Here is a 20,385-nt window from a genome sequence, read left to right on the forward strand (position 1 = left end):
ACATAGATTTAAGGTGAGAGGGGAGAGATACAAAAGGGTCCAGAGGGGCAATTTTTTCACTCAAAGGGTGGTGAGTGTCTGGAACGAGCTGCCAGAGGCAGTACTAGAGGCGGGTACAATTTTGTCTTTTAAAAAGCATTTGGACAGTTACATGGGTGAGATGGGTATAGAGGGATATGGGCCAAGTGCAGGCAATTGGGACTAGTTTAGTGGTATAAACTGGGCGACATGGACATGTTGGGCCGAAGGGCCTGTTTCCATGTTGTAACTTCTATGATTCCATGATTCTATGACAAGTTGAGAAGGCTGTAAAAAAGCACAAGAGATCCTGGGCTTTATTAATAGAGGCACAGAGTACAAAAACAAGGAAGTTATGCTAAACCTTTATAAAACACTGGTTAGGCCTCAACTGGAATATTGTGTCCAGTTCTGGGCACCGCACTTTAGGAAAGATGTGAAGGCCTTAGAGAGGGTGCAGAAGAGATTTACTGGAATGGTTCCAGGGATGAGGGACTTCAGTTATGTGAATAGACTGGAGAAGCTGGGGCTGTTCTCCTTGGAACAGAGAAGGTCGAGGCATTCAAAATCATGAACAGTTTTGATGGAGTAAATAAGGAGAAACTGTTTCCAGTGGCAGGAGGGTCGGTAACCAGAGGACACAGATTTAAGGTGATCGGCAAAAGAACCAGAGGGGAGATGAGGAAACATTTTTTTACGCAGTGAGTTGTTCTGATCTGGAATGCGCTGCCTGAAAGGGCGGTGGAAGCAGATTCAATAATAACTTTCAAAAGGGAATTGGATAAATACTTGAAGGAAAAAAAATTGCAGGGCTCTGGGGAAAGAGCAGGGGAGTGGGACTAACTGTATAGCTCTTTCAAAGAGCCGGCACAGGCACGATGGGCCGAATGGCCTCCTTCTGTGCTGTACCTACTAAGCTACTGTGATACTACGATTCACTCCCGTCTGGTACCGTACAGGCAGTGTGTGTCTCAGTGTCAGCTCCTGTACATGATGATCCAAAGATTAGCCGTGTGGTTGATAGTGAGGAGGAAAGCTGTAGACTGCAGGAAGATATCAGTGGACTGGTCAGGTGGGCAGAAAAGTGGCAAATGGAATTCAATCTGGAGAAGTGTGAGGTAATGCATTTGGGGAGGGCAAACAAGGCAAGGGTGTACACAATAAATGGGAGGATACTGAGAGGTGTAGAGGAAGGGAGGGACCTTGGAGTGCATGTCCACAGATCCCTGAAGGTAGCAGGACAGGGAGATAAGGTGGTTAAAAAGGCATACGGGATACTTTCCTTTATCAGCCGAGGCATAGAATATAAGAGCAGGGAGGTTATGCTGGAACTGTATAAAACATTGCTTCGGCCACAGCTTGAGTACTGTGTACAGTTCTGGTCACCTCATTACAGGAAAGATGTGATTGCACTAGAGAGGGTACAGAGGAGATTTACGAGGGTGTTGCCAGGACTGGAGAATTTTAGCTATGGGGAAAGATTGGATAGGCTGGGGTTGTTTTCTTTGGAACAGAGGAGGCTGAGGGGAGATTTAATTGAGGTGTATAAAATTATGAGGGGCCTAGATAGAGTGGATAGGGAGGACCTATTTCCCTTAGCAGAGGGGTCAGTGACCAGGTGGCATAGATTTAAAGTAATTGGTAGAAGGATTGGAGGGGAGCTGAGGAGAATTTTTTTCACCCAGAGGGTGGTGGGGGTCTGGAACTCACTGCCTGAGAGGGTGGGAGAGGCAGAAACCCTCAACTCATTTAAAAAGTACCTGGATGTGCACCTGAAGTGCCGAAACCCACAGGGCTACGGACCAAGTGCGGGAAAGTGGGATTAGGCTGGATGGCATATTATCGGCCGGCACAGACACGATGGGCCGAACGGCCTCCTTCTGTGCCATAAATTTCTATGATTCCTTGATTCTAAGTATAATACACAGCGGGTAAAAGGGAACGATTCACTCCCGTCTGGTACTGTGTGTTGAGATAGGTTTATAGGGTTTATCAGTGAGGGAGCTGTATCAGAATATGTCCCTAAAATGTGTGGCTTTCTAACGGAGTAGATTGAGTATCGCATGGAAACAGTACAGTTTTCTGACCAAAAGCTGTAAGTTCTGGGAGAGGAGCCATTTCCTTCAAATGGTTCCTCAAACGAGCTGCTGCACCTCAAATATTTATATGTCTTGGTGCGGCCTTGTAAACCTAAATTTAGGCCGGATATTTGGAGCATTTGCAACTCGGCTCGCTGCTGTCTCATGAAGCCCTATCGCCTTGTATTAATATTATGTGAGAGCCAATAACAGCTACAGCCAGAGCTGAGGTCACGCAAAGCACTGACTCTCCAACAAGTCGCAAGTAAATCCCAGCGATCTAATACTCCACATCTTACCCCGGGCAGCCTCTATGTATAGTCAACTCCTCTCGTGTTACAAGTATTCCCTGCATTTAAACTTTGTCAGTCTTACATAAACAAGGCTACACTGATACATGTCAATCCCCACACCCACCTGCTACCCTCTCTCCCAGTCACCCAGGTACAGCACGGGTTAGATACAGAGTAAAGCTCCCTCTACACTGCCCCATCAAACACTCCCAGGGCAGGTACAGCACGGGTTAGATACAGAGTAAAGCTCCGTCTACACTGTCCCATCAAACACTCCCAGGGCAGGTACAGCACGGGTTAGATACAGAGTAAAGCTCCGTCTACACTGTCCCATCAAACACTCCCAGGGCAGGTACAGGGTTAGATACAGAGTAAAGCTCCCTCTACACTGTCCCATCAAACACTCCCAGGGCAGGTACAGCATGGGTTAGATACAGAGTAAAGCTCCCTCTACACTGTCCCATCAAACACTCCCAGGGCAGGTACAGCATGGGTTAGATACAGAGTAAAGCTCCCTCTACACTGTCCCGTCAAACACTCCCTTGGGCTGTTACATGACACTTAGAAAATCATAATATGATTAGACAGATTCAACATGGTTTTATGAAAGGGAAATCGTGTTTGACAAATCTATTGGAGTTTTTTGAGGCTGTAACTAGCAGGGTAGATAAAGGGGAACCAGTGGGTGTCGTATATTTGGATTTTGAAAAGGCATTCGATAAGGTGCCACATAAAAGGTTGTTACACAAGATAAGGGCTCATGGGGTTGGGAATAATATATTAGCATGGATAGAGGATTGGTTAACGGACAGAAAACAGAGAGTAGGGATAAACGGGTCATTCTCAGGTTGTCAGGCTGTAACTAGTGGGGTGTCGCAAGGATCAGTGCTTGGGCCTCAGCTATTTACAATCTATATTAATGACTTAGATGAAGGGACCGAGTGTAATGATTCCAAATTTGCTGATGTTACAAAGCTGGGTGGGAAAGTAAGCTGTGAGGAGGACACAAAAGTGGGAAAATAATTGGATAGGGCCTATTATTGGGCGGGGGAAGCGTGATCCACAATTACCCTACACACAATGGCCCTCTGTGCAGGCAGGACGAGACTTTCGTCAGGCCTGAGGACTCACCTGCAAACAACGTTTCGAATCAGCGTGAACGAGGATTCCATGCAATTTGCAGTTTCCACCAACAGAGGGGAGCCCCAATCTCTTAAAGGCAGGCTGCCTCTTAAAATCTCTTAAAGGGAGCTGGTACCTGCTATTTGCTGAAAATAAGAGTCTGCTGCCTGCACAGAGTCTGAACGGAGATCAGACATTGCAGACGTAAAACACTGATGCAGCTCCCATCCCTATGTTTACAAATTGATGAGTTATGTTAAAACATTGAATAAAGGTTGCGCACTACTAAATCCCACATCCTCCAATCTGCTCGCCAGACCTCACCAATCTGCCGATCTGAGTTTGTACCAGGCCTGCGAGAGTCCGTACACCAAGCTTCTCTGATGATGTACTGAAGGCCATGGTGCAAGAGGTGGACAGAAGGAGGGGCATGCTATATCCGCTGGGGGGCGGGGGGAGCAAGAGGCCCTCCAGACATACACCCAAAAGGCAGTGGGAGGCAGTAGGGGATTAAATGAATGCCAGGCGCACAGCATCATGAACATGAATGCAGTACAGGAAGAAGTTCAATGTTTTGACGAGTGGTCAAAGTGTGTGAGGTCAACTGTTAAGTGGCGTCTCCTACCAACTGCACCATGAGCCGCCTCCACTCCTCCACGCACTAAACCCCCCAACACCCACCTACCAACAATCTCTTTCCATCGGAACTCAAATCAGATGCTTCCTCTCACCCTCACACATTGCTACTGCTGCAAGCCGCCGAATCACAACTCACAGGCCACACACACTGGCAGCTCTTCATAAATGACAGGCACATCGCCCAGACCCACGTCCCGCTTTCTTGCAGGAGAAGGTAGCGCATATCAGTAGGCAACAAGTGGTAGTGGCATTCAGCCCCTCGAGCATGTTCCGCCATTCAATGAGATCATGGTGGACCTGTGACCTAATTCCATATTCCCGCCTTAGCCCCATATCCCTTAATATCCTTGGTTCACAGAAATCTATCAATCTCAGATTTAGAGTTTACAATTGAGCTAGCATCAACTGCCGTTTGCAGAAGAGCTTCCCAAACTTCTCCCAACCTTTTCATGTAGAAGCATTTCCTAACTTCACTCCTGCACGTCCTGGCTCTAAATATTAGGCTGTGTCCCTGCGTCCTCATATTCAAGTGTAGGAGACCTCCAAAAACAGTTGTAAATGTGTGGGCAGCCAGAAGTAATAATCCAGCCACTAACCTGTAAATCCTGCATAGTCCCTTTAAATAGGGCTGGTGGGGGGTCCTCCAGGCACTCTAAGACACGTTCAGATGGTCGGGGTTAAGATTGTGCGTTGAGTTGAGCGTTAAGTCCCAAAATCGTGTGTATCACTTTAAATCAGCGTTGTACACTGATTGAAGCCATTTTCTCCCAACTTTACATGATTCCAGCGTTCGTTATCTGCGCCTGCGCTAACTCCTTTACCAAGATGGCGTCTGGCGCACGTCACGCAGGAAACATGCGTGCGTAGCCAAGACACCATTTTGGATGTTCAGGAGGCCGTGCAGCACCAAAACAACGGACGTTACACGGCCCAATTTAGCGCCATAGAGTCTGCAAAGAGATATCGACAGGTTAAGTGAGTGGGCAAGAAGGTGGCAGATGGAGTATAATGTGGGGAAATGTGAGGTTATTCACTTTGGTAGGAAGAATAGAAAAACAGAATATTTTTTAAATGGTGAGAAACTATTAAATGTTGGTGTTCAGAGAGACTTGAGTGTCCTTGTGCACGAAACACAGAAAGTTAACATGTAGGTGCAGCAGGCAATTAGGAAAGCAAATGGTATGTTGGCCTTTATTGGAAGGGGGTTGGAGTATAAGAGTGCGGAAGTCTTGCTGCAATTGTACAGGGCTTTAGTGAGACCTCACCTGGAGTACTGTGTACAGTTTTGGTCTCCTTACCTTAGAAGGTTCATCAGACTGATTCCTGGGATGAGAGGGTTGTCCTATGAGGAGAGATTGGGTAAAATGGGCCTATACTCTCTGGAGTTTAGAAGAATGAGAGGTGATCTCATTGAAACATATAAGATTCTGAGGGGCCTTGACAGGGTAGATGCTGAGAGGCTGTTTCCCCTGGCTGGAGAGTCTAGAACTAGGGGGCATAGTCTCAGGATAAGGGGTCGGCCATTTAGGACTGAGATGAAGAGGAATTTCTTCACTCAGAGGGTTATGAATCTTTGGAATCCTCTACCCCAGAGGGCTGTGGATGCTGAGTCATTGAGTATATTCAAGGCTGAGATCAATAGATTTTTGGACTCTAGAGGAATCAAGGGATATGGGGATCGGGCGGGAAAATGGAGTTGAGGTCGAAGATCAGCCATGATCTTATTGAATGGTGGAGCAGGCTCGAGGGGCCGAATGGCCTACTCCTGCTCCTATTTCTTATGTGTTTACATAGAACTCCCCTACTCTAATTAGAAATGGCACCGTGGGAACTTTCTTGTCCACCTGAGAGGGCAGATGGGGCATTGGTTTAACGTCTCATACGAAAGACGGTCCCTCCGACGGTGCAGCGCTCCCTCAGTACTGACCCTCCGACAGTGCAGCGCTCCCTCAGTACTGACCCTCCGACAGTGCAGCGCTCCCTCAGTACTGACCCTCCGACAGTGCAGCACTCCCTCAGTACTGACCCTCCGACAGTGAGCGCTCCCTCAGTACTGACCCTCCGACAGTGCAGCGCTCCCTCAGTACTGATCCTACGACAGTGCAGCGCTCCCTCAGTACTGACCCTCCGACAGTGCAGCACTCCCTCAGTACTGACCCTCCGACAGTGCGGCTCTCCCTCAGTACTGATCCTCTGACAGTGCAGCGCTCCCTCAGTACTGACCCTCCGACAGTGCAGTGCTCCCTCAGTACTGACCCTCCGACAGTGCAGCGCTCCCTCAGTACTGACCCTCCGACGGTGCAGCGCTCCCTCAGTACTGACCCTCCGACAGTGCAGCGCTCCCTCAGTACTGACCCTCCGACAGTGCAGCGCTCCCTCAGTACTGATCCTCCGACAGTGCAGTGCTCCCTCAGTACTGATCCTCCGACAGTGCAGTGCTCCCTCAGTACTGATCCTCTGACAGTGCAGTGCTCCCTCAGTACTGATCCTCTGACAGTGCAGCGCTCCCTCAGTACTGACCCTCCGACAGTGCAGTGCTCCCTCAGTACTGACCCTCCGACAGTGCAGCGCTCCCTCAGTACTGACCCTCCGACAGTGCAGCGCTCCCTCAGTACTGACCCTCCGACGGTGCAGCGCTCCCTCAGTACTGACCCTCCGACAGTGCAGCGCTCCCTCAGTACTGACCCTCCGACAGTGCAGCGCTCCCTCAGTACTGATCCTCCGACAGTGCAGTGCTCCCTCAGTACTGATCCTCTGACAGTGCAGTGCTCCCTCAGTACTGATCCTCTGACAGTGCAGCGCTCCCTCAGTACTGACCCTCCGACAGTGCAGTGCTCCCTCAGTACTGACCCTCCGACAGTGCAGCGCTCCCTCAGTACTGACCCTCCGACAGTGCAGCGCTCCCTCAGTACTGACCCTCCGACAGTGCAGCGCTCCCTCAGTACTGACCCTCCGACAGTGCAGCGCTCCCTCAGTACTGACCCTCCGACAGTGCAGCGCTCCCTCAGTACTGATCCTCCGACAGTGCAGCGCTCCCTCAGTACTGACCCTCCGACAGTGCAGCGCTCCCTCAGTACTGACCCTCCGACAGTGCAGCGCTCCCTCAGTACTGACCCTCCGACAGTGCAGCGCTCCCTCAGTACTGATCCTCCGACAGTGCAGCGCTCCCTCAGTACTGACCCTCCGACAGTGCAGCGCTCCCTCAGTACTGACCCTCCGACAGTGCAGCGCTCCCTCAGTACTGCACTGGGAGTATCTGCCTGGATTTGGAGCTCCGGTTTCTGGAGTGGGGCTCGACCCCACGACCTTCTGAATCAAAGGCGAGAGAGTGAGACCCAATGGGCCGTGACTGTCACGTGGGAATTGGTGAGAGGAAGAAAATAATACGATGAACGTCTGAGCAAATGGATTAAAGATCGTGCGAGCACTGTGAGGTGGTGTTCCCCCCTGGAGCTGTTGGTGTTGTCTTTGCCCTTTCGGGGGTTGGCGTGTGTGTCCATTGTCAGTGGTGGAGCGGCCTGTGTTTAGAATGCTGTATTGCTATTCGCAAGCGGCCGTGAAGCTCCCTGGCATTTATAGCATATTGTAAACAATTTTACAACACCAAGTTATAGTCCAGCAATTTTATTTTCAATTCACAAGCTTTCGGAGACTTCCTCCTTCCTCCTTTCTCATTTATAGCATAAGAAGATAACAATAAGCGTACGACTGGAATTGCTGGTGCGCAGTTTGGAACACTGAGACATGTCCAGGGAGCTGGCGTGGGACTGAGGATCCTCCACCTCTCCCTTCTGTCTTCAGCTGACCCGCACAGCTGACGGTCAGGCTGACTGACAGCGGACAAAATCACTTTCACATTTGCACATTCATTCTCTTGACTTCTGTCAGTTTCGACCTCTCTCGCTCTCTTTTTTTTCTCTCCATCCCTCTGTCTGTCTCACTTTTTCTCTGTCGAACTCCCTCTCTTTCTCTCTCTATCTCTCTGTGTGTCTCTTCCTCTTTCCCTCCATCTGTCCCTTGATCTATCTGAGTATCAGTCTGTCTATCTGCCTGTGTCTACAGTCTGTCACTGTCTCTCTCTGACTGTCTAACTTTCTTCGTGTGTACTCATGCTGGGTCTAAGAATCATCGAATCAGAGAAAGGTTACAGCACGGAAGGAGGCCATTCGGCCCATCGAGTCCGTGCTGGCTCTATGCACAAGCAATCCAGCGAGTCCCACTCCCCCGCCCTTTCCCTGTAGCCCTGCAAATTTTTTCCTTTCAAGTACTTATCCAGTTCCCTTTTGAAGGCCATGATTGAATCTGCCTCCACCACCCCCTCGGGCAGTGCATTCCAGATCCTAACCACTCACTGTGTAAAAAAGTTTTTCCTCATGTCACCTTTGGTTCTTTTGCCAATCACCTTAAATCTATGTCCTCTGGTCCTGACCCTTCCGCCAATGGGAACAGTTTCTCTCTATCCACTTTGTCGAGATGCTTCATGATTTTGAACACCTCGATCAAATCTCCTCTCAACCTTCTCTTTTTTTTTATTCGTTCATGGGATGTGGGCGTCGCTGGCGAGGCCGGCATTTATTGCCCATCCCTAATTGCCCTTGAGAAGGTGGTGGTGAGCCGCCTTCTTGAACCGCTGCAGTCCGTGTGGTGAAGGTTCTCCCACAGTGCTGTTAGGAAGGGAGTTCCAGGATTTTGACCCAGCGACGATGAAGGAACGGCGATATATTTCCAAGCCGGGCTGGTGTGTGACTTGGAGGGGAACGTGCAGGTGGTGTTGTTCCCATGTGCCTGCTGCTCTTGTCCTTCTAGGTGGTAGAGATCGCGGGTTTGGGAGGTGCCGTCGAAGAAGCCTTGGCGAGTTGCTGCAGTGCATCCTGTGGATGGGACACACTGCAGCCACAGTGCGCCGGTGGTGAAGGGAATGAATGTTTAGGGTGGTGGATGGGGTGCCAATCAAGTGGGCTGCTTTATCTTGGATGGTGTTGAGCTTCTTGAGTGTTGTTGGAGCTGCACTCATCCAGGCAAGTGGAGAGTATTCCATCACACTCCTGACTTGTGCCTTATAGATGGTGGAAAGGCTTTGGGGAGTCAGGAGGTGAGTCACTCGCCGCAGAATACCCAGCCTCTGACCTGCTCCTCCAGACACAGTATTTATGTGGCTGGTCCAGTTAACTTTCTGGTTAGTGGTGACCCCAGGAAGTTGATGGTGGGGGATTCGGTGATGGTAATGCCGTTGAATGTCAAGGGGAGATGGTTAGACTCTCTATTGTTGGAGATGGTCATTGCCTGGCACTTGTCTGGCGTGAATGTTACTTGCCACTTATTAGCCCAAGCCTGGATGTTGTCCAGGTCTTGCTGCATGCGGGCACAGACTGCTTCATTATCTGAGGGGTTGCGAATGGAACTGAACACTGTGCAATCATCAGCGAACATCCCCATTTCTGAACTTATGATGGAGGGAAGGTCATTGATGAAGCAGCTGAAGATAGTTGGGCCTAGGACACTGCCCTGAGGAACTCCTGCAGCAATGTCCTGGGGCTGAGATGATTGGCCTCCAACAACCACTACCATCTTCCTTTGTGCAAGGTATGACTCCAGCCACTGGAGAGTTTTCCCCCTGATTCCCATTGACTTCAATTTTACTCGGGCTCCTTGATGCCACACTCGCTCAAATGCTACCTTGATGTCAAGGGCAGTCACTCTCACCTCACCTCTGGAATTCAGCTCTTTTGTCCATGTTTGGACCAAGGCTGTAATGAGGTCTGGAGCCGAGTGGTCCTGGCGGAACCCAAACTGAGCATCGGTGAGCAGGTTATTGGTGAGTAAGTGCTGCTTGATAGCACTGTCGACGACACCTTCCATCACTTTGCTGATGATTGAGAGTAGACTGATGGGGCGGTAATTGGCCGGATTGGATTTGTCCTGCTTTTTGAGAACAGGACATACCTGGGCAATTTTCCACATTGTCGGGTAGATGCCAGTGTTGTAGCTGTACTGGAACAGCCTGTCAAGGAGAACAACCCCAGCTTCTCCACTCTATCCACGGAACAAAAGACCTGTACAGCTGATTATCAACCTACCTGTTTTACTGCCCCATGATCTCTGTCCTCTCATCTCTATTTTTCTGTCACTCCCTCTGTCTGCCGCGCGATCTCCGTCCGACCATTTCCATTTGCCGATCTCTCCCTCGGTCTCCCTCGCATTCTGTCCGATTACAACTCTGTGAATCATTTTGGAATGTTTTACAGTGTTAAAAGCACTCGAGAAATACAACATGTAATCATTGTGGTTATTAACATATTTCGTACGTTTCCCCAGGGTCCTTAATTGTATCGTCATCAACCACTGTTTAATCAACTTCATATTCAGCAGGGTAAGGGTCACTCACTGTGTAACTGTACAGAGACACTGTTTATTCAGGGTGAGGGTCACTCACTGTGTAACTGTACAGAGTCACTGTTTATTCAGGGTAAGGGTCACTCACTGTGTAACTGTACAGAGTCCCTGTTTATTCAGGGTGAGGGTCACTCACTGTGTAACTGTACAGAGTCACTGTTTATTCAGGGTAAGGGTCACTCACTGTGTAACTGTACAGAGTCACTGTTTATTCAGGGTAAGGGTCACTCACTATGTAACTGTACAGAGTCCCTGTTTATTCAGGGTGAGGGTCACTCACTGTGTAACTGTACAGAGTCACTGTATATTCAGGGTAAGGGTCACTCACTGTGTAACTGTACAGAGTCCCTGTTTATTCAGGGTAAGGGTCACTCACTATGTAACTGTACAGAGTCCCTGTTTATTCAGGGTGAGGGTCACTCACTGTGTCACTGTCCAGAGACACTGTTTATTCAGGGTGAGGGTCACTCACTGTGTAACTGTCCAGAGTCACTGTTTATTCAGGGTGAGGGTCACTCACTGTGTAACTGTACAGAGTCCCTGTTTATTCAGGGTGAGGGTCACTCACTGTGCAACTGTACTGAGTCACTGTTTATTCAGGGTAAGGGTCACACACTGTATAAATGTGCAGAGTCACTGTTTATTCAGGGTAAGGGTCACTCACTGTGTAACTGTACAGAGTCACTGTTTATTCAGGGTAAGGGTCACTCACTGTGTAACTGTACAGAGTCACTGTTTATTCAGGGTGAGGGTCACTCACTGTGCAACTGTACTGAGTCCCTGTTTATTCAGGGTAAGGGTCACACACTGTATAAATGTGCAGAGTCACTGTTTATTCAGGGAAAGGGTCACTCACTGTGTAACTGTACAGAGTCACTGTTTATTCAGGGTAAGGGTCACTCACTGTGTAACTGTACAGAGTCACTGTTTATTCAGGGTGAGGGTCACTCACTGTGTAACTGTACAGAGTCACTGTTTATTCAGGGTAAGGGTCACTCATTATGTAACTGTACAGAGTCCCTGTTTATTCAGGGTGAGGGTCACTCACTGTGTAACTGTACAGAGTCACTGTATATTCAGGGTAAGGGTCACTCACTGTGTAACTGTACAGAGTCCCTGTTTATTCAGGGTGAGGGTCACTCACTGTGTAACTGTACAGAGTCCCTGTTTATTCAGGGTGAGGGTCACTCACTGTGTAACTGTACAGAGTCCCTGTTTATTCAGGGTAAGGGTCACTCACTATGTAACTGTACAGAGTCCCTGTATATTCAGGGTAAGGGTCACTCACTGTGTAACTGTACAGAGTCACTGTTTATTCAGGGTGAGGGTCACTCACTGTGTAACTGTACAGAGTCACTGTTTATTCAGGGTGAGGGTCACTCACTGTGTAACTGTACAGAGTCCCTGTTTATTCAGGGTAAGGGTCACTCAGTGTGTAACTGTACAGAGTCACTTTTTTCAGGGTAAGGGTCACTCACTGTGTAACTGTACAGAGTCACTCTTTATTCGGGGTAAGAGTCACTCACTGTGTAACTGTACAGAGTCACTGTTTATTCAGGGTGAGGGTCACTCACTGTGTAACTGTACAGAGTCCCTGTTTATTCAGGGTAAGGGTCACTCAGTGTGTAACTGTACAGAGTCACTGTTTATTCACGGTAAGGGTCACTCACTGTGTAACTGTACAGAGTCACTGTTTATTCAGGGTGAGGGTCACTCATTGTGTAACTGTACAGAGTCACTTTTTTCAGGGTAAGGGTCACTCACTGTGTAACTGTACAGAGTCCCTGTTTATTCAGGGTAAGGGTCACTCACTGTGTAACTGTACAGAGTCACTGTTTTTTCAGCTAAGGGTCACTCAGTGTGTAACTGTACAGAGTCCCTGTTTATTCAGGGTGAGGGTCACTCACTGTGTAACTGTACAGAGTCCCTGTTTATTCAGGGTAAGGGTCACTCACTGTGTAACTGTACAGAGTCACTGTTTATTCAGGGTGAGGGTCACTCACTGTGTAACTGTACAGAGTCCCTGTTTATTCAGGGTAAGGGTCACTCACTGTGTAACTGTACAGAGTCACTGTTTATTCAGGGTGAGGGTCACTCAGTGTGTAACTGCACAGAGTCCCTGTTTATTCAGGGTAAGGGTCACTCACTGTGTAACTGTACAGAGTCACTGTTTATTCAGGGTGAGGGTCACTCACTGTGTAACTGTACAGAGTCACTGTTTATTCAGGGTGAGGGTCACTCAGTGTGTAACTGTACAGAGTCCCTGTTTATTCAGGGTAAGGGTCACTCACTGTGTAACTGCACAGAGTCACTGTTTATTCAGGGTAAGGGTCACTCACTGTGTGACTGTACAGAGTCCCTGTTTATTCAGGGTAAGGGTCACTCACTGTGTAACTGTACAGAGTCACTGTTTATTCAGGGTGAGGGTCACTCACTGTGTAACTGTACAGAGTCACTGTTTATTCAGGGTGAGGGTCACTCACTGTATAACTGTACAGAGTCACTGTTTATTCAGGGTAAGGGTCACTCACTGTATAACTGTACAGATTGTGAACAATTTTACAACACCAAGTTATAGTCCAACAAATTTATTTTAAATTCCACAAGCTTTCGGAGGCTTCCTCCTTCCTCAGGTGGTGGAAATGAAATTTTCGAATCCTTCGCATTTGAAAATCACAGAACAATGCCTGGTGATTACTACCTGTTGCCAAGGCAATCACAGTGAGCAGACAGAAAGGTGTCACCCAAAAGGCCACCGAATATACAAACCCCCCAAAAAAAATGAGAGAGAGAAGGAAGACAGTCAATGACCCGTTATATTAAAAACAGATAACATTTGTTCGCTGGTGGGGTAACGTGTAGCGTGACATGAATCCAAGATCCCGGTTGAGGCCGTCCTCATGGGTGTGGAACTTGGCTTTCAATTTCTGCTCGACGATTTTGCGTTGTCGTGTGTCTCGAAGGCCGCCTTGGAGTACGCTTACCCGAAGATCGGTGGATGAATGTCCCTGACTGCTGAAGTGTTCCCCGACTGGGAGGGAACCCTCCTGTTTGGCGATTGTTGCGCGGTTTCCGTTCATCCGTTGTCGCAGTGTCTGCATGGTCTCGCCAATGTACCATGCTCTGGGGCATCCTTTCCTGCAACGTATGAGGTAGACAACGTTGGCCGAGTCACAGGAGTATGAACCGTGTACCTGGTGGGTGGTGTCCTCTCGTGTGATGGTGGTATCTGTGTCGATGATCTGGCATGTCTTGCAGAGGTTTCCGTGGCAGGGTTGTGTGGTGTCGTGGACGCTGTTCTCCTGAAGGCTGGGTAATTTGCTGCGAACGAATATTTGTTTGAGGTTGAGTGGCTGTTTAAAGGCGAGTAGTGGAGGTGTGGGGATGGCCTTAGCGAGGTGTTCGTCATCATTGATGACATGTTGAAGGCTGCGGAGAACATGGCGTAGTTTCTCCGCCCCGGGGAAGTACTGGACGACGAAGGGTACTCTGTTGGTTGCGTCCCGTCTCGCACACTCCGCAACCATCTCATACACCAACTCTACAGCAGACGCCGCAACCTCGAAACCAAGATAGAGTCCATACTCTCAACCTGTACTCAGGACACAGCAGACCAGCTACGAGACACCGCCAAACAGACGAGGCAACGGAACTACGCTGCCTACATGAAAACCAAGAGCAGGAAGCTTGAGAAACTCGGCATCACCACCAGCATCGACCAAGCTTCCCCCGGTACCACGGTTGCAACCACAGGGAAGTCTATCGTCAATTTGTCCGACCACACCCTTCAACCAGACGAAATCGAAGTTCTCAGCCGAGGGCTCAATTTCTGACCCACCACCAAAATGGACCCCACTAGTCTCGTGGCGGACACAGAGGAATTCATCAGGAGAATGAGGCTCCGGGAATTCTACCACAAACCCCAAGATTTCAGCAGCGAACCCAATGAGACAATCAACGATCCGGAACAGCAGACAGAGGGATCCGCGGTACAGCAACCGAAGAGGAAAGAGTCTCACTGGACTCCTCCAGAGGGTCGCTGCCCTCAGCTTGACATGTATGCTCAAGCTGTCAGGAAATGCGTCAATGCCAGATTCATCAGCCGCACTCAGAAGACAGTCCAGAATGTCACCCGAGCACAACGCAACGCCATCAACACTCTCAAGACCAACCGCAACATCGTCATCAAACCAGCGGATAAAGGAGGAGCCATCGTCATACAGAACAGAACGGACTATTGCAAAGAAGCATACCGACAACTGGACAACCAGGAACACTACAGACGGTTACCCGCAGATCCGACCAAAGAACACACCCACCAGCTCAACAAACTGATCAAGACCTTCGATCCAGACCTTCAAAACATCCTACGCACTCTCATCCCACGTACTCCCCGCGTGGGAGACTTCTACTGCCTCCCAAAGATACACAAAGCCAACACACCCGGACGTCCTATCGTATCAGGCAACGGAACCCTGTGTGAGAACCTCTCTGGATACGTCGAGGGCATCCTGAAACCCATCGTACAGGGAACCCCCAGCTTCTGTCGCGACACTACAGACTTCCTACAAAAACTCAGTACCCACGGACCAGTTGAACCAGGAACACTTCTCACCACGATGGACGTCTCGGCACTCTACACCAGTATCCCCCACGATGACGGCATCGCTGCGACAGCATCAATACTCAACACCAACAACAGCCAATCTCCGGACGCCATCCTACAACTCATCCGCTTCATCCTGGATCACAATGTCTTCACCTTCGATAACCAGTTCTTTACCCAAACACACGGAACAGCCATGGGGACCAAATTCGCACCCCAATACGCCAACATTTTCATGCACAAGTTCGAGCAGGACTTCTTCACTGCACAGGACCTCCAACCAACACTATACACCAGATACATCGACGACATTTTCTTTCTATGGACCCACGGTGAGGAATCACTGAAGAGACTACACGATAACATCAACAAGTTCCATCCCACCATCAAACTCACCATGGACTACTCCTCAGAATCAGTTTCTTTCTTGGACACACGAATCTCCATCAAAGACGGGCACCTCAGCACCTCACTCTACCGCAAGCCCATGGACAACCTCACGATGCTCCACTTTTCCAGCTTCCACCCTAACCACATCAAAGAGGCCATCCCCTATGGACAGGCCCTGCGAATACACAGGGTCTGCTCAGACGAGGAGGAACGCGATGGACACCTACAGACGCTGAAAGATGCCCTCGTAAGAACGGGATATGACGCTCGACTCATCGATCGACAGTTCCGACGGGCCACAGCGAAAAATCGCGTAGACCCCCTCAGAAGACTAACACGGGACGCAACCAACAGAGTACCCTTCGTCGTCCAGTACTTCCCCGGAGCGGAGAAACTACGCCATGTTCTCCGCAGCCTTCAACATGTCATCAATGATGACGAACACCTCGCTAAGGCCATCCCCACACCTCCACTACTCGCCTTTAAACAGCCACCCAACCTCAAACAGACCATCGTTCGCAGCAAATTACCCAGCCTTCAGGAGAACAGCGTCCACGACACCACACAACCCTGCCACGGCAACCTCTGCAAGACATGCCAGATCATCGACACAGATACCACCATCACACGAGAGGACACCACCCACCAGGTGCACGGTTCATACTCCTGTGACTCGGCCAACGTTGTCTACCTCATACGTTGCAGGAAAGGATGCCCCAGAGCATGGTACATTGGCGAGACCATGCAGACGCTGCGACAACGGATGAACGGACACCGCGCAACAATCGCCAGACAGGAGGGTTCCCTCCCAGTCGGGGAACACTTCAGCAGTCATGGACATTCAGCCACCGACCTTCGGGTAAGCGTACTCCAAGGCGGCCTTCGAGACACACGACAACGCAAAATCGTCGAGCAGAAATTGATAGCCAAGTTCCGCACCCATGAGGACGGCCTCAACCGGGATCTTGGGTTCATGTCACGCTACACGTAACCCCACCAGCGAACAAATGTTATCTGTTTTTAATATAACGGGTCATTGACTGTCTTCCTTCTCTCTTTTTTTTTGGGGGGTTTGTATATTCGGTGGCTTTTTCGGTGACACCTCTCTGTCTGCTCACTGTGATTGCCTTGGCAACGGGCAGTAATCACCAGGCATTGTTCTGTGATTTTCAAATGCGAAGGATTCGAAAATTTCATTTCCACACTATTCACCTGAGGAAGGAGGAAGCCTCCGAAAGCTTGTGGAATTTAAAATAAATTTGTTGGACTATAACTTGGTGTTGTAAAATTGTTTACAATTGTCAACCCCAGTCCATCACCGGCATCTCCACATCATAACTGTACAGAGTCACTGTTTATTCAGGGTGAGGGTCACTCACTGTAACTGTACAGAGTCACTGTTTATTCAGGGTAAGGGTCACTCACTGTGTAACTGTACTGAGTCACTGTTTATTCAGGGTAAGGGTCACTCAGTGTGTAACTGTACAGAGTCCCTGTTTATTCAGGGTAAGGGTCACTCACTGTGTAACTGTACAGAGTCCCTGTTTATTCAGGGTGAGGGTCACTCACTGTGTAACTGCACAGAGTCACTGTTTATTCAGGGTAAGGGTCACTCACTGTGTGACTGTACAGAGTCACTGTTTATTCAGGGTGAGGGTCACTCACTGTGTAACTGTACAGAGTCACTGTTTATTCAGGGTGAGGGTCACTCACTGTAACTGTACAGAGTCACTGTTTATTCAGGGTAAGGGTCACTCACTGTGTAACTGTACTGAGTCACTGTTTATTCAGGGTAAGGGTCACTCAGTGTGTAACTGTACAGAGTCCCTGTTTATTCAGGGTGAGGGTCACTCACTGTGTAACTGTACAGAGTCCCTGTTTATTCAGGGTAAGGGTCACTCACTGTGTAACTGTACAGAGTCACTGTTTATTCAGGGTAAGGGTCACTCACTGTGTAACTGTACAGAGTCACTGTTTATTCAGGGTGAGGGTCACTCAGTGTGTAACTGTACAGAGTCACTGTTTATTCAGGGTGAGGGTCACTCACTGTGTAACTGTACAGAGTCACTGTTTATTCAGGGTGAGGGTCACTCAGTGTGTAACTGTACAGAGTCCCTGTTTATTCAGGGTAAGGGTCACTCACTGTGTAACTGTACAGAGTCCCTGTTTATTCAGGGTGAGGGTCACTCAGTGTGTAACTGTACAGAGTCACTGTTTATTCAGGGTGAGGGTCACTCACTGTGTAACTGTACAGAGTCCCTGTTTATTCAGGGTGAGGGTCACTCACTGTGTAACTGTACAGAGTCCCTGTTTATTCAGCAGCTTCTGGGTTGTTACGTTAAATCTCTGTACCTGCTAAGTTGTTATCCATTGTCATTTATCGTTGTGCAACATTGTCTTCAAATGGACCTGAAACCATTTCTTGATTGTCAATTGTCCCCTAGTCACTTTTTGGGATCATTCTTTTTTTTTCCAGGATTATCCCAAACAGAGGCATCCAGGCTGGAACCGAGGGTCGGTGGCCTATCACGCAGGTAGGGCCAGAGATTTGTTGGGTGGTTTGCTGGTTGGTCACAGTCCCATCTCTCTGCCTTGGGCTGGTGATCCCAATAGCCCACAGTGCTGTGTGTGTTTGTGACGGGAGGGTTTGTGACAGGCTCTGTGCCAATCGGGCGTTTTCCAATGGGCAGTAAGGCCTCGCTGAGATTCCATTTCTTCAAATATTGAATCATGAAATAATCATGAAATAATAGCTCGTAACAAACCAAATGCAGTAATCATGGGGGCCTTTAATCTGCATATAGACTGGGCAGATCAAATTGGCAAAGGTAGTTTGGAGGATGAGTTCATGGAATGCATTCGAGACGGTTTCCTGGAGCAATTCGTCATGGAACCAAACAGGGAACAGGCTATTTTAGATCTTGTATTATGTAATGAGATCGGGTTAATTAGTAATCTCACGGTAAAAGAACCTCTGGGGAAGAGTGAGCATAATATGATAGAATTTCAAATTCAGCTTGAGAGTGACGTACATAAGTCAGAATCTAGAGTCTTAAACTTAAATAAAGCCAATTAAATAGGTATGAGGGGTGAGTTGTCAAAGGTAGATTGGGAAATTAAATTAAAGGGTTTGACAGTTGAAAAGCAATGGCAAACATTTAAAGAAATATTTCAATATTCTCAGCAAATATACATTCCATTGAGAAATAAAATCTCCACGGGAAAAGTGATCCATCAGTGGCTGACTAAAGAAGTTAAGGATAGTATTAGATTAAAAGAAGAGGCTTATAATGTTGCCAAGAAGAGTAATAAGCCTGAGGATTGGGAGAGTTTTAGAAACCTGCAAAGGACGACCAAAAAATTGATAAAAAGGGAGAAAATAGAATATGAAAGTAAACTAGGAAGAAATATAAAAACGGATTGTAAGATCTTCGACAAGTACGTAAAAAGGAAGAGAGTAGCAAAAGTAAACATTGGTCCCTTAGAGGCTGAGACGGGAGAAATTATAATGGGGAATAAGGAAATGACAGAGACATTAAGCAAATATTTTGTATCGATCTTCACAGTAGAAGACACAAAAAGCATTCCAGAAATAGTGGGGAACCCAGGGGTAAATGAGAGGGAGGAACTTAAAGTAATTAATATCAGTAGAGAAAAAGTACTGGAGAAACTAATGGGACTGAAAACCAATAAATCCCCTGGACCTGATGACCGACATCTGAGGGTTCTAAAAGAGGTGGCTGCAGAGATAGTGGATGCATTGGTTGTGATCTTCAAAATTCTCTAGATTCTGGAACGGTCCCAGTGGACTGGAAGGTAGCAAATTAACCCCGCTATTCAAGAAAGGAGGAAGAGAGAAAACAGGGAATTATAGGCCAGTTAGCCTGACCTCAGTGGTCGGGAAAATGCTGGAATCCATTATTAAGGAAGTGGTAACAGGGCACTTAGAAAATCATAATATGATTAGACAGAGTCAACATGGGTTTTATGAAAGGGAAATCGTGTTTGACAAATCCATTAGAGATTTTTGAAGATGTAACTAGCAGGGTAGATAAAGGGGAACCAGTGGATGTCGTATATTTGGATTTTCAAAAGGCACATAAAAGGTTGTTACACAAGATAAGGGCTCATGGGATTGGGGGTAATATATTAGCATGGATAGAGGATTGATTAATGGACAGAAAACAGAGAGTAGGGATAAACGGGTCATTCTCGGGTTGTCAGGCTGTAACTAGTGGGGTGCCGCAAGGACCAGTGCTTGGGCCTCAGCTATTTACAATCTATATTAATGATTTAGATGAAGGGACCGAGTGTAATGTATCCAAGTTTGCTGACGATACAAAGCCAGGTGGGAAAGTAAGCTGTGAGGAGGACACAAAGAGTCTGCAAAGGGATATAGACAGGTTAAGTGAGTGGGTGAGAAGGTGGCAGATGGAGTATAATGTGGGGAAATGTGAGATTATTCACTTTGGTAGGAAGAATAGAAAAACAGAATACTTTGTAAATGGTGGGAAACTATTAAATGTTGGTGTTCAGGAATTTGGGTATCCTCGTACAAGAAACACAAAAAGTTAGCATGCAGGTACAGCAAGCAATTAGGAAAGTAAATGGTATGTTGGCCTTTATTCCAAGGGGTTTGGAGTACAAGAGTAAGGAAGTCTTAATACAATTGTACAGGGCTTTAGTGAGACCTCACCTGGAGTACTGTGTACAGTTTTGGTCTCCTTATCTAAGGAAGGATATACTTGCCTTAGAGGCGGTGCAACAAAGGTTCACTAGATTGATTCCTGGTCCTATGAGGAGAGGTTGAGTAGAATGGGCCTATTCTCTCTGGAGTTTAGAAGAA

General features: G+C 48.1%; 1 protein-coding gene across 1 annotated transcript in view; it reads left to right on the forward strand.

The window, feature by feature from the left end:
* Window positions 1–20,385, forward strand: part of LOC137323436 (SPRY domain-containing protein 3-like) — a 708,978-nt gene that overhangs the window by 592,002 nt on the left and 96,591 nt on the right. The window contains exon 8 of the mRNA XM_067986908.1: window positions 18,016–18,073. Within this exon, the coding sequence (XP_067843009.1) occupies window positions 18,016–18,073 (58 nt within the window). The remainder of the gene's footprint in view (window positions 1–18,015; window positions 18,074–20,385) is intronic.

This window comes from Heptranchias perlo, chromosome 7, assembly GCF_035084215.1.
Source record: "Heptranchias perlo isolate sHepPer1 chromosome 7, sHepPer1.hap1, whole genome shotgun sequence".
In the NCBI taxonomy this organism is placed as follows: Eukaryota; Metazoa; Chordata; class Chondrichthyes; order Hexanchiformes; family Hexanchidae; genus Heptranchias; species Heptranchias perlo.